Source organism: Mugil cephalus, chromosome 10 (genome assembly GCF_022458985.1).
Source record: "Mugil cephalus isolate CIBA_MC_2020 chromosome 10, CIBA_Mcephalus_1.1, whole genome shotgun sequence".
NCBI lineage: Eukaryota > Metazoa > Chordata > Actinopteri > Mugiliformes > Mugilidae > Mugil > Mugil cephalus.
In genome coordinates this window covers 16,675,255-16,688,297 of record NC_061779.1, presented here as the reverse complement: position 1 = coordinate 16,688,297, position 13,043 = coordinate 16,675,255, and the positions used below count along the sequence as shown (strand labels likewise).

At 41.7% G+C, this 13,043-nt stretch overlaps 3 protein-coding genes across 4 annotated transcripts; 1 reads left to right on the top strand and 2 right to left on the bottom strand.

Moving 5' to 3' along the window:
* Nucleotides 1-701: 701 nt before the first annotated feature.
* Nucleotides 702-3,362, bottom strand: spi1a (Spi-1 proto-oncogene a). 2 transcript variants are annotated; one of them, XM_047596069.1, is made up of 5 exons: nt 3,169-3,355; nt 2,673-2,766; nt 2,405-2,589; nt 1,392-1,557; nt 702-1,306 (listed from the first exon to the last, which is right to left on the bottom strand). In XM_047596069.1, the coding sequence occupies exons 1-5, from the start codon at nt 3,190-3,192 to the stop codon at nt 999-1,001; spliced, it is 777 nt and encodes a 258-aa protein (XP_047452025.1). In that variant the 5' UTR covers nt 3,193-3,355; the 3' UTR covers nt 702-998. The 2 variants fall into 2 exon arrangements, with proteins under 2 accessions (XP_047452025.1, XP_047452026.1); XM_047596070.1 differs by lacking the exon at nt 2,673-2,766 and having other exon boundaries at nt 3,169-3,362.
* Nucleotides 3,363-4,269: 907 nt separating this feature from the next.
* On the top strand, nt 4,270-6,860 carry tmem276a (transmembrane protein 276a). Its single transcript, XM_047596068.1, has 4 exons — nt 4,270-5,147; nt 5,587-5,700; nt 5,801-5,938; nt 6,085-6,860. Exons 1-4 carry the CDS (start codon nt 4,745-4,747, stop codon nt 6,330-6,332), a joined length of 903 nt encoding a protein of 300 aa, XP_047452024.1. The 5' UTR covers nt 4,270-4,744; the 3' UTR covers nt 6,333-6,860.
* Nucleotides 6,861-10,244: 3,384 nt separating this feature from the next.
* fibina (fin bud initiation factor a) lies at nt 10,245-11,351 on the bottom strand. The gene has a single exon (XM_047596074.1). The coding sequence runs from the start codon at nt 11,113-11,115 to the stop codon at nt 10,489-10,491; it is 627 nt and encodes a 208-aa protein (XP_047452030.1). The 5' UTR covers nt 11,116-11,351; the 3' UTR covers nt 10,245-10,488.
* Between the last annotated feature and the right edge of the window lie 1,692 nt (nt 11,352-13,043).

Sequence of the window (13,043 nt, the reverse complement as noted above, 5' to 3'; positions counted from 1 at the left end):
TTTTCAACAATATCAGCCTGTCTGGTTTATTTTTGTTCTCTCGTGTCAGTTTTGCTTGTCCTTCATTTTGTCCGCTGTAGTTTTTACTGTGTTTGTTTGAACTGTAACATGAACTATAAAATTTCAAGGTTGCAAATGATTACTTCTAATGTCTCCAGCTGTGCTGTATTATTTGCTCTGCGCGAGGGACATTATTGCGTGTCTTAATTTTATCTTGCTTTCCCTATCAAGGTGTTAAAGAAGGCTAAAAAAAAAAAAAAAATTTTATTTGTTTCCATATATTCCTCCTCTACTACTCAAAACACAAAAGATCTCATGCACACATAGTGTACCTACATCGTGAGCCAGAGTACGGTTTGTCATCATTTAAGATGGATTTGATTCATAGTAAGCATACTCAATTTACAATAAATACGACTTCCTTAATATCATTTACATCTTATTTTCAATATCATGTATCAATATCAATCTGCAGCACTACTGTAAATAGTGCAATGCATACTCTACTTTTCACTAATGCTAAAATAGTGTACAGTGGTGATTAGTCCATTAGACAATGGTTCTTACAAAAAGAATATACTTTGAAATCCTTAATATTTTTAAGTATGTTGTGGTTTTACTCTCTTTACCTTGAACATCATCTATGCATATCATGTGGATTAATAAAGTTGGATCTTGTTTGAATAATTTGACAAAAATAATACAGTGTAATATTTATTCACGCACATTCAGAAAGGTACACGTATTTCATGCAGACACATCTGATTTTTTTTTTTTTTTTTTTTTTTTAGCTGTCGCTGATAAGCAGTCCCTTATGATTATACACAGTTTGTTTCAGAAGTGAGCAAATACCAGAGAGGAAACACACTTACTGGCATTACAAATAAATAGATAAGGATACTCATAGAAAGACAAACTGAAATTGCAAATTAACAAGCAAATAAAAATTAGGGTTGCTAGTGATTGCAGCATGATAAAAGACAGCCTTTGTTTTCTTATCAGTGAAACTGACGTAAACAGAGGGTCCGGAGCACTTGCTCACTGAACTGGTAGGTCAGCTTCTTCTTCACTTTTTTGATCTCTCCAGTTTTACCATAGTTCCTCAGAGCTCTAGCCATTTTCTGGTAGGTCATGCTTTTACGATTTCCTTTCTGAATACCCCAGTGCCTCGCCAGAGCTTCTTTGTGTTTTGTGGAGAACTGGAAGATGCCCTTGTCCTGGTCCACCCACCAGATGCTCTCACTCATGTCACCATTTCTTAGCAAGTCCAGGAGGAACTGGAAAAGGCGTATTTTCTTCTTGTTGTCTGAGATGGAAAAACAGGACATTTGCAAATTTTTTTTCACATTAGATTTTGGGGTGACTGGAAAGTTTGGATCAGAAATACTCACTAGTGTCTTTCCTGAAAGAAGAGTGTCTATGGTCGTCATATTCGTCCTCCCCCTCTGATACCTCCAGTGGGGGACTGATTCCTCTTTGATCCTCCTCCGAGTTGCAATTTCCCGGAGAGGCCGAGGGCTGGTACTGGTAGCACACGGATTGGGTGTAATATGGGATCTTTAAAAGAAATTTAAAACAAGTTGAAGTTTACCCAGTAAAGGGACAAAGCTAAATTTTTTTTTTAAGTTTTTTTTTTTTTTTTTTTTTTTGCAGTGATTCACTATCTGACATTTTCATTGTGCAAAACAGGAAGTTACTCTGCCAAAATAGAAGTCCATGTTCTGCAATACCACGAGGTGTAGATGACATTTACGTGAAAATAACCTTCACTGTCCACATTGTGTGTTGTTTTTGTGGGCATAAAACTGCATTTAAATTAATGCTACACTAATGCTCTAAATCACCTAAATTCCCTGGTATTTTCATGTCGACTCAGCAATAGACGGATTCTTAAGAAACACATTACACGGTTGGATTTTACATGTCCACATGCTTATATACTGTATATTCACATTAGGTCTGAAATATTAGTCGATGTATCAATTAATCTATCAGCAAAGTTTATGAAACAACTCATTGGTTTAAGGCGGCGCTTTAAAATTTTAATACATGTTTTCCACATGCATTATTAGGAAAGGTAACGCTTCATCAACAATGGAAATGTTGCCCTTATTAACGCTTTAAGCCAATTGAAGTAAAATCAAATCTTTTGCTATGGCTATGGCCTCTAACATGTACATTAATACCAAACTCACCCAATGATACTTTGAATAATTATCAAACCTTTCGCTTGTCTTGTAAATGTCCTCTTACCTTTCCAGTCCTTACACAACCACTAATGTCTCATCACTTGAAGGTGTATGGTGAGCAAACAGACTTTACACATTGTCATTGACAGTGTCACGTCAGGTAGTAAATTGACATAATGTTGTTACTCTTGATAAACCTCCACACGTGGACTTACTTGTGGTGACACAGAGAGGGGAGCCAGTGAAGGGTCCAGTTGAAGGGGCAGAGACTCACTGCTGTAGCGGTACGGCGGTATCAGCTGTTGTGGAGACACAGCCTGGAGCTCTGTGAGTTGATTCACGGAGGAATTTTCAAAGTCAGGTGGCTGGACCCTCTCCGTGTGGAAGGCCCATCTAGGGTCTGAAAAGTCACACAGGATTAAGCAGCGTGTAATGTTTGATCACTATTTTTTTTTTTTAAACACGTAAATCCAGTCTTCTCACCGTCATAAATCTCCTCCACACTACTGAGGTACGGGTACAGCTCTACGTGTGGTCGATAATTTTCTGGCTGGTTTGGAATAATTTCCTCTGAGGCCTTTGGGAGGGAAAAATTAGACGTAGTCTTCTGAGAAACTAAAAGTTTAAAGGCTCTTTGTCCATTAGTTGTTCCTTTTATAAATTGTTCCCAATATGTGAAGTCAACAAATATTTAGTTTGTGTTGCTTTTAAGGTGAAGAGAGAAAAATAAAGAGAATAAAGTAGTAATCCAAACAATAAAGGTGGTTTATTAATAAAGGCGTCGATGTCCTCATCAAATACATTTTACCTTTTTAAACAAAAACAAAACTACTCATATCAGATAATAAATAAAAAACCAAAGTCCCACCTTGGTCTTAAGAAGAACTTTTAAATGTAACTGGAATCCTGCCAATAATGTCACAAACTGTGACCAATGTCTTACATTTGAAAACAGAAACAATAAAGTAGCAGCACTTACAGAAGATATGACATAGCCGTCCATCGTGTAAATAAGGCAGCATGAGATTCTTGGTTCTTTAAGTTTGGGATAAAAGTTAACTTTTTGTTATTGCCTCACTGAGAAAAACGCCACATTGCCGACTTCCACAGACAAATGGGAACTGAAAGTCAGAAATAAGCTGGACCATACGCAGTCTGCCTTCATAACATCCAGTTGTCAAATTCATATGATCAGCTAGTTCCTGATGACAGTGTCATATACGTGTTTCCTGCTTGTCTAATAAATTTCCTTTAAATTTTTACAAAAACAAAAAATAAGTATTTTATAAGTTTCATTGTAAAGGAGAACACTTTGAGCCATGTATAAAACATGTACATATACTAGTGCAAAAAAAGTTGCACTCTTAAAATAGATGCACTGAGGGTGGAAGATTGCACCTCACGTATTTGTTTGTTTTCACTTGCATGCTTCAACTCTCCCACATTATCAGTTCAAGTGATGTTGATGGATGTGATCAGCAACTCCCATTTAACAGTGAGTTAACTGAGTAAGGCCTAAATGCAGAGCCACACTTTGTAACTTAACAATCACGTTTCACAAGCTTTTTTGCACGTTCTCAATCAGAGCAAATCCCCAGTATGATTTATTCATGCAGGATTTTTTTTATAGCCACTGCATGCAGAGGCAGAAACCAAAAGTGAAGTCTGGATTCAGGCATGTTCCTCTTTTGTGGTCTCCATTGAGGAAGTACTGACCATGAGAATGAAACCAGTGAAAACATAACTTAGTCTACTTCGTCTCTATAACTTGTTTGTGTTGTAATATTTACCCATCAAAAAAATCTTTTAAAAAATGTCAAACCAATCCTTAACACAAAGTCATACTGGGACACATTAGAACCACCTTTTGACATTTGTGCAAATGTTTTCATGGCTTCTGTCGGAATTACACAATGAAAAAAAAAAACCCGCTATGATTAGTTTGGCTCTGTTGGGATGGAAACTTACCAGAGGCAATCTGCTGGATGTGATGAAACAGTTTCCTGTATACTACACAGCTAAAAGGAGGCCGTGTGTGGGGTTTGATATGGTCAACCGTTTGGGGTTTCACACTTTAGAGGTGATAGGAGAGATGTTTTATTAAAAACGGGGAGGGAAGCTCATCTTGTATGACTTGGCAAGCTCAGTCGGTGCTTCCCTACAGATGATGATTTACAGTAGGTGCAGCTTTGGGGCTGGCTGTGCTTTCAAGTATTTGCTCTGTCTCCATCTACTGGTCAGAGATGTTGGAGTGGCCAGTATCTAGGCTAGACTGAGTTCAGAGGCTTTGAGGAGACAACCAAAATACCTCACCGAGGCCCCAGTGTTTTATCTTCCTCCCCGGAATTTGTGTCTTTTCTGAAATGGTCGGCAAATAAGGGAAATGAGGGCTCTGGTGATTTACCTACATCTCAGATTCCCATTTATTGCCGAATTTCCTCCACACCTCAGACACTGACAGTAGCAGCGGCGGCGGCGGCGGCAGCAGCAGCCAGGATCGGAGTCCTGCTGTCCCGCGGAATCATCACGGCACCGAGGCGAGAGACGCATGGGACATGGCTGCTATGAGGACTTTAACCGTGGCGGGTCTGTTTTTGGCGTTTTGCGCGTTGGGGCTGATAGCGGTGGCGATCAGCACCGACAACTGGTACGAGACCGACGCCAGGAGGCACCGGGAGCGCTGCAAGAATTACTCAAACAAAAGAAACGACCCCGGCTACATTTACATCTCCAACAACAACCTTCCGCTTCGCATGTTGCCGAAGGAGAAAAATGTGGAGAGGAAGGGCTCCAGTGTCAGCGGCGAAATGCTGCTGCGCGCTAAGCGGCACTTCTTGCCTCCTGCTCCGGCCATGGAGTCCCTCTGCAGTCGGCATTACAACTCCACCATCACCGGACTGTGGAGAAAGTGCCATCGAGAGGGATTTGACTTGGAGACAGAAGATTTGATCTTTAAAGGTTTGGGGTTTGCGTACCAGTATTTGTGCCACATTGTGGTCGTTTTGGACGTTTGTGTTGTGTGTGTATATGTGTGACAGAGAGACGGTATCGGTAAATACTTTGTGCACGAATGCGCTATCCAAGGTGCTGATGCTGCGCACAGCAGACCCACAAGGCCTACGCAGTATACAGTTACGATGCAATCGACGTGTTGTTGTTTTTTTGTTTTGTTTTTTTTTCAGCTCAAAGGGCCAAGCTGTAGTAACAGAAGGCTGGAGATGCGTACAATAAGCTACTCTACAATGGTGTGGGTGGATGGATGGGTGGGTGGTGGTGGAAGGGGGTTGGGTGCTTTTTTTGGGGAGAGGGGGTGGCAGCAGAGAGCCATGTGAAATGCTCTTCATCTTATCTCAGTGCAAATGTGAGACATCCTCTTTTGTGTTGTTTACATCCACAGGATTGGTTCCGCGCTGCACACCAATAAAATACTACTACTCATCGTCTGCGCTCCCGAGAAATCTGCCAATCAACCTGACGAAGACAATACGGCAGGATGAGTGGCACGCGCTCCGTGAGTTGGCAAAATGCGCTTTCTCGTGTGATGAATTAATGTAGAGAAACTGTGGCGTGACCACAACAAACGCTGTCACTTCTGCTGTGCGCCCTCGCAGACCTGCAGAGGATGACTGCCAGCTTCATAGGCATGGCCATATCCATCATCCTGTTCGGCTGGGTCATAGGCGCGCTGGGCTGCTGTCAGGAGCATGATCTGATGCAGTATGTCGCTGGACTTCTCTTCCTCATGGGAGGTAAGATACACTTTACGTAAAGAGCATTTCCCGCACCCACCACAGAGGGGCAGTGTGGCCTTTGCCAATGAGAGAGCTGTATTGCTGCATCAGAGGAGATGAGATTGGGTTGTGTCTGACATTGTTTTATTCCTGCTCCCTGGCAGGGACGTGCTGTATAATCTCCCTTTGCACATGTGTCGCGGGGATCAACTTTCAACTGTCCCGCTATCCTCGCTACATGTTCGGGATACCGGAGGACATCAGCCACGGTTATGGCTGGTCCATGTTTTGCGCTTGGGGAGGACTGGGCCTTACATTGCTGGCTGGTTTCCTGTGCACACTGGCTCCTTCCCTGTACCCTCCACAAACCCCAGTGGTGCACAAGCCCAGACAGGAGAACGGCTGCGTGTGACAGGGAGCGGCACGTCTTAGCAGACACCTGTCTCATCCTGAAACAGTGATAAGGCCTGTTCCAGAGACAGTTTTACCCAGGGACATCGGAGCAGACAGAGCCTTCACAAAGCCAGAGAAAGCACGGGACAATGGCTCTTACTCACATGAAAATGAAGAAGAGGCGACATTTGACTGAATATTTCAGTTCTTCTGGTGCTTTTTTTTCTGTCCCTCTTTATGAATGAACTGTTCAGTGTCATTGCTTGCTCTTCAAGTGAAGAATATAACATTTTCTTCCTGTACTGTAAAGTCTGCTAGTTTTTTTGGGGGGGAAAAAATGAGAAAAAGAAACGCTGGCAGAAGATCAATAGCACAACTTTGAAACCTGTATTGAAAAATCAAACCATGGATGTGTACTGTCACACTTCAAAGGGCAACTGTGTATCATTATGTATCCATTCAAAACAAGATATGTACATGTACTTTTTGAATTGTATGTATGCAGATGCATTTGTGTTTATTCAAGGAAAAATATGAGCATTAAGACCAAACTGTGTTTGAGGGAAATGTTTTGTTGTTCTTGAGGTCCCCCCCCCCCCCCCCCCCCCAGATATTTTTGAAAAATAAAACAGACATGCAAACTACTTACTTTTTCCTGCCTGGCACACTGAACAGCCATCATATAAATGTCTCTGTGGTCGTCTTATGTTACGTGCTCACTGGTGTGACTGCAGGCACAGGGGCCCGCTAATGGAGTCAGAACTTTACGACACCGTCTTAAAAAAAGCAGCTGACTATGTTTTTATTAACGCTACGAGGGGCCACTTGGAAGGCTCTGTTTTACGCAACCACTTCTGAGCACTGCAATGTGCAAAAGTCAGTGACCAAACCGAGTGATATAACTGACAAAAATAAATCAGTCCGAATAAAATCGACCACAAATAATGATGTGATTTACCACTGTGCATTAGAGTGATTCCCTTTATAAACATTTGTGAAATATTAAAAAAAAAAAAAAGAATTAATTACTGACCACTGCACAGATTTACAATTGTATCTAATTGATCAAATCAAATATCTTTTGTTCCATTGAAAACACGCATACTGTGAGCTGTAATTACTTTGCCACAACTTCTATGAGAATGAAATCACTCTGGCATCTAGTGCTGGCTTCACTTATTTCCTGAGGTTTCTCTGATCAGTGTCTCCTCTGTACTACTGCATTGCTCAATCTGATCATCAATGATTATGTGCAGCTGAAATTTTAACATAAACCCAAGCTGTACCCAAAGTGGGCAATGGAGACGGTGTTTGTGTAGACATCAGATCACAGTATGACATACTGTGTATTCAAAAAATAACAGAAATAAACCTGTAATAAAGACGTTTTGACATGCTTAAAATGAAATACAGTATCCTTCGTTTTGGTGCCTTGCAACAGTAAATCAACACCCTGAACACATTTAGATGTGAACAAACTAATCATTTAGCAGTAGATGTATTTACATGTCAAAACTCACTGTGAAAAAATTGTTCTTTAAAAGCGTTCCCCCATCTGGCAACAAAGTGCAAGACCCTACATAGCCTGTATGTGCCCACATCATTAAAAGGTCCTTTAACTTCGTAGGTGGTCTAATTACTCTACGAACACTTAGCTGGTTTATAGACTACAAGTGCCCTCAAAGTATGTTTTGGAAGGAAAACACCGTTCTACAAAGTTACTACTGCTACGTCAGATAAATGAAGGAAAGGATTCCCTTATATGTATAAATCAGCTGTGTACACCTTTAACTGACTTTTTATTTGTCATTATTTATCTGACTTCACTCAAACCAAATATTTCACAGATTATTACATGTCACATAAATACATTAGACTATAACCAACGCTTATATTTTTATGTTTTATTATAGATTAAGCAGTCTAATAGCATATCAAGTAGCTAAGATTAGCTCCAGCTTTGACAACTGTGATATTATAAATGATCATTCTATATCAAGAGCATATAATACTACTTTTGGTAAAGTAAAGTTTTACTTCTAAGTAAGTTATTGGTAAAGGAAGTAAAACTTCAAAATAGTATGTTGTCCTTTGTGTGCATATTAGACTGTATCAACAGGCCTGTGTTATATTGGAAACAAGATATAAATCAATACTTGAGTATAAGCGTACTTTTACAAACAATTCTCAATGCAAGGTCTACTTGCAATTACTGTTCACAACTTTCAATCCCACCTCACAGCAAAGGACAGACTTTTAATTAGAGTTTTGTCAGTTGTTGAGGAGTTGAAAAAGCTTAGTTCACAACTATTCTTTGTATTTTCACCGAACAAGGTAAGAAAAAACATATCAACAGTAGCTGAGTGATAAGATTGTTAGTAGTGGCGTTGCAGTGTTCAATAGTAGGACTAGTAGCGGATATAGTGTGTAACAGCTCTCTAACTCTGCTTTCTAACAATGACACTACTGAGGCTGCTGGTTTTCAGGCTTTGTGCACAGAGTCTTCTCAGGTCAACTCAGGTCTACATTCCTGACCTTTCTTTGTTTGTCCTTAAAATATGTCAGAGAGGAGCATACATTCTTCTAACAGCATGCTCCGGGCTCAGGCCTCCACGCTCGAAGGCGTCGGGGAAACAGAAAAAAAAAAAAGAAAAAAATATTTGTCTGTAGCTGGAATTAATGCTGTGAGCCAAAAAAGACAAAATGAAGTAGGACGGGCGGCTTGCTTATGAGAGGCTCTGCGAGATGTTTTGCCTTAACTTGCACAGTGGAAGGAAATTCTAACCAAATCTGTTAATCAAATCTTGCAAACTCTGCAGCATGCCGCTGGAAATTAAGAGCTGTATAGACATATAGGGTTACTCTGCGCTCGGAGCTCCTGCAGCTCAGGGTTATTGAGGGGTTGGTCTGCTCTGGGCTGAGCTACGGAGAGCTGTTTTTAAAAAGGGGTCCCTCAGGGGAAGCTGGACTGTGAGGAAAACCAGACAGAGGAAATCACACCCAGTTGCGCCCATAGCAGCCCATCTGGCTCCCTAGAATCTGCAGACATTATCTCTGTAAAAAGTGGGCATGCTCCTGGCAGTCGCTTTGTGGTTGTTGCAGACGTTGGTTGGAATAAGCAGCAGTTAAACAAAAAAGAAAAAAACAAAAACAAAACAGAAATTCACAGAACACTAGAGAAGGCATCCAGAATATTAAATACAGGGCACAGCAAATTAAAAACAGCCTGACAGATCATTTGTGTGTGTGACCCCGGAGGCCGACCTTAATGCCTTTTCCTGGAATTCAAAATAACTCTCCTCCCATAAACAGAGTGTCTGAAATAGGACGTGGCATTTCAGCGGCCCAAGAGCAAACTTTTTGACACATATAAACAAAGCTGCGGGTCCACTTTTAGGAAAATGACGAAACAGCTCCGCATCTCGAGACAACAGCGATTGATATCAAACTCCATCGACTGTGACTGACATAGAAATAGATAGTGACGACTGTGGCCGCGCTCAAACAAACATATTTCATACTTGAGCAGATTGCTTCCAGATGGACGTTTGAGGCAGTGACAGACTTCAGACGCCAATTAACCGGGGCCACTTGAAGGGACAGCCACTCGTGGTGCCAGCAACAAACGCAGTGACGTAAAGGCATGACAAATAAAAATTTCCGATGTTTTCACTGTTGGTGAAAACCTCAAAGGATGGAGGTGGTTTCATGACACTCAGGACAAGTGAGAACACAGACTTCAGGTTTCAGACAGTGGAGAATATTTTGTAAGAAAACGGGAAAAGAAAGCAGAGAGATGTAATGAATATTTATTGCATCATTTATTTTAACCTAAAAAATGTCAACAACATTTTTTTTAATCATGCACCTTGGTAGTTTTTTTTTTTCTTCAATCATCTGGAAGACAATAAATCCAGTTAGAGAGCTTTTGTTTTCATACTCTCTTTCTGTGAGGTGGCACGGGGGGTTCCTTGTAGACATAATTTATGCTCACATTGCTTTTCTTCCTCCCCACTCAGAGGAATGTGTTGATATTTCTGTTCAATGACACGGCTCCAAGGAATGGTAATAACCACTTTATCCGAACGGGAGGGCCCTCTCCCCTTCGCTGTCTCTCCGTCTCTCTCTCACACACATACACACATTCATGCACACATTAAGCTGCCATAACAACACTAAGAGCCAACATTAAGATACTCGATCTTCAGGCGGCTCAGCCTGGTGCCATGACTACGAATGATGAGAGACAGCAGCTCGTGTTTATCTCTGAGTCCCAGGGAGATGTCGGTGGTCTCCCTCAGAGCGCCCCTGATGTCACTCACTTGTTTCACCACATGGCCGTTCAGCTGCTGCTCCTCTCTCAGCTCAGTTTCTTGGCTTTGTTTAAACTTCACCTCCAGCTCCAGGAGAGACTTGTCCACGCTCGAAAAGGCCTCGCCGATCTGGGAGATCTCTCGCTGGAGGAACTTGCCGTAGCTGTCCTCTCCGTCCAGGTCGTGCGCCACGGTCCGGCCGATGCTCTCCAGGAGCCGCGCCGAGTCCTCCGCCTGCAGCTTGGTGATGACAAAGTCCTCCCGCACCACGGTGTCGCTCTCCTCCGAGGCCACACACGGGTACACGTCCGAGAACTTAAACAGCATTTGGCACTTCTCGGGGTCCTCCGTCTCATCGTAATCTCCATCCGGGACAAAGAAGTGATGGAAAGTCCCGTTGGAGATCTCCGCCTGCAGGGGCCCGGTATAGGCTCCCGAGCAAAGTGGCCAAGATGTGACTAAGATGAGCAGCAGTGGGACGGGATCCATCGTGCAACTCCTCTCTGGTTGGCGAGCAGCATCTGGACTGGCAGCCGGATCCAGCGCGCAGTTTTCATCCCGACTCAAGTTACACAGTCCCCCCGTCAGCTAAAAGGCACAGACTGCTTTTTGCAGTCAGAAGGGCCCCTGGTGGCCCCTGGTGTCAGTGCGGAATCAAAAGGCTGCTTTCCAGCAAAATAAGTTTGGACTATTTATACAGAAAATGTGTAGTTCATGCACAAAATTTAAAGATTGAGTCTAAAATAATTTTTATGTTAGTAGTAGTCTGTAGCTGTACATCTACCATTATTTATAAGTAATCCAAATTTATTATTATAGTATTTGTTATATGATGTCTTTCAATATTAATTTCTTTGACTTTTTGTTTAGAAAATAATAATCCAACATACAGAAATATTATTATTCGGTCTGGTCAATTTGTTCTACTTATCTTTTTTTTTCTTTTTGTTGGCAGACTGTGAGGGTGTAGTTAGAGCTCACTCTGATGACTTCAGTCAGGTGATTACATTACTGCTCAGAGAGGGGGTCCCCCGAGCCACGATCCCCTCTGCTTCACATCCTGTCTTGGATAATTACATCATCGCAGGGTGGTCTCAGATATGGCTCTCAGTATTTCAGAAATACCCACACAAAGTGGAAGCATATGGGGAGCAGTAAACACCCGCAATGGAAATGTCTATTTCCTGTTTTAGCCGTTCCTTCATGGTCCATAACATGTTTGGAGCTGCTGCTGATAGCTTGGTAGAGTCGATAAGACGCGCACAGGTTTAAATATACACACACAGTAGACTGAATCATTCATATGTGAGATTTTTAAAATCTGTGCAGATATATATAGCCGCTCCATAGGGAGCTGTGGAGATAAATGGGAGCAGGTGTTCAGGTGATTGCTCTGGTCAAGTGATGCTGAAAGGTGGGAACAGGAGGGACCACAGCTTCGCAAGGTAATTGGTCTTCTGACCTCTAACCGCAGGAGAGTCACAGATACCATTAATTAATGATGTCTCAGGTCCAGTTTGTGTCAGAAAGTCACCTGGCCATACTAGTGCAGCCCTCTCCTGCCGCGATACATCCAAATCTCCTCCTTGAACTGGTACACGGGTTGATTTTCAATACATATTTGTCAAAAGCTATTTTTGTTACTACCTAAGAAAGTGCAGATAACTACAAAGACACAGTTCATGTCATTTGTTCACAATGAGCTGTTTATTTTTTTAGAGCAACAGTAATTGATTATAGTGTTACATACTGATAACTTTTATTTTATTTATATAGAGTAACACTGTCCTACATTTGGTAGCTGGATTCCTGGAGAATGGGTATGAAGTTCAGATTATGTGGCTCATGTCTGTCGTCGTCCCCTGATTCTGACACCAACACCTGACTAATGCAAAAATGGGTTAAGAGGTGGAGCTCTGCGATGCCTTGGCAGACGACTAGAAACATGAGACAACATCCACCTGTTTCTCAGAGCAGACGCACCTTTAATTATGTATAGCTTTAACTCTTAATACAACAGACGAGTTACAAACAAATACACCACTCAGTTGTCATGCATTTTGGTACCAAACGTGCTTTTTTTCTGCTGTAAAGTTGGATAGTGAGCAGTTTTTGGCACTTCTGTGTTGCATTTAATTTTAAACCTCCCAGAGTTTTTGTTGCTTGGTCTTCAGTCCCATCTTGGGTTAAGTTAAAATCTAAAATCTACACTGTTCTCCAGCTATCTGCTAACTGGTCCCAAGTGACTGAACAAATATAGTAAATCTACTGAACATTACAAACATAACTTGATTAATTAAACCCTGAACTGAGGCTGCTATTCTCTCTGCTGACTCATAACTGTATGATGATAACATTCGCTATGAATCTGTGGAAGTACGCTTCAGTTGGACATTAGAACAAGTGTGAGAAACGTG

Coding starts and splice junctions, on each gene's coding strand:
- tmem276a (XM_047596068.1), top strand. CDS start 4,745: ATGGCTGCTATGAGGACTTTAACCGTGGCGGGTCTGTTTTTGGCGTTT. Junction 5,701..5,800: donor GGATGAGTGGCACGCGCTCC/GTGAGTTGGCAA, acceptor GCGCCCTCGCAG/ACCTGCAGAGGATGACTGCC. Junction 5,939..6,084: donor ACTTCTCTTCCTCATGGGAG/GTAAGATACACT, acceptor GCTCCCTGGCAG/GGACGTGCTGTATAATCTCC.
- fibina (XM_047596074.1), bottom strand. CDS start 11,115: ATGGATCCCGTCCCACTGCTGCTCATCTTAGTCACATCTTGGCCACTT.
- spi1a (XM_047596069.1), bottom strand. CDS start 3,192: ATGGACGGCTATGTCATATCTTCT. Junction 2,590..2,672: donor TGTGGAGGAGATTTATGACG/GTGAGAAGACTG, acceptor GTGACTTTTCAG/ACCCTAGATGGGCCTTCCAC. Junction 1,307..1,391: donor TTCTTTCAGGAAAGACACTA/GTGAGTATTTCT, acceptor TTTCCATCTCAG/ACAACAAGAAGAAAATACGC.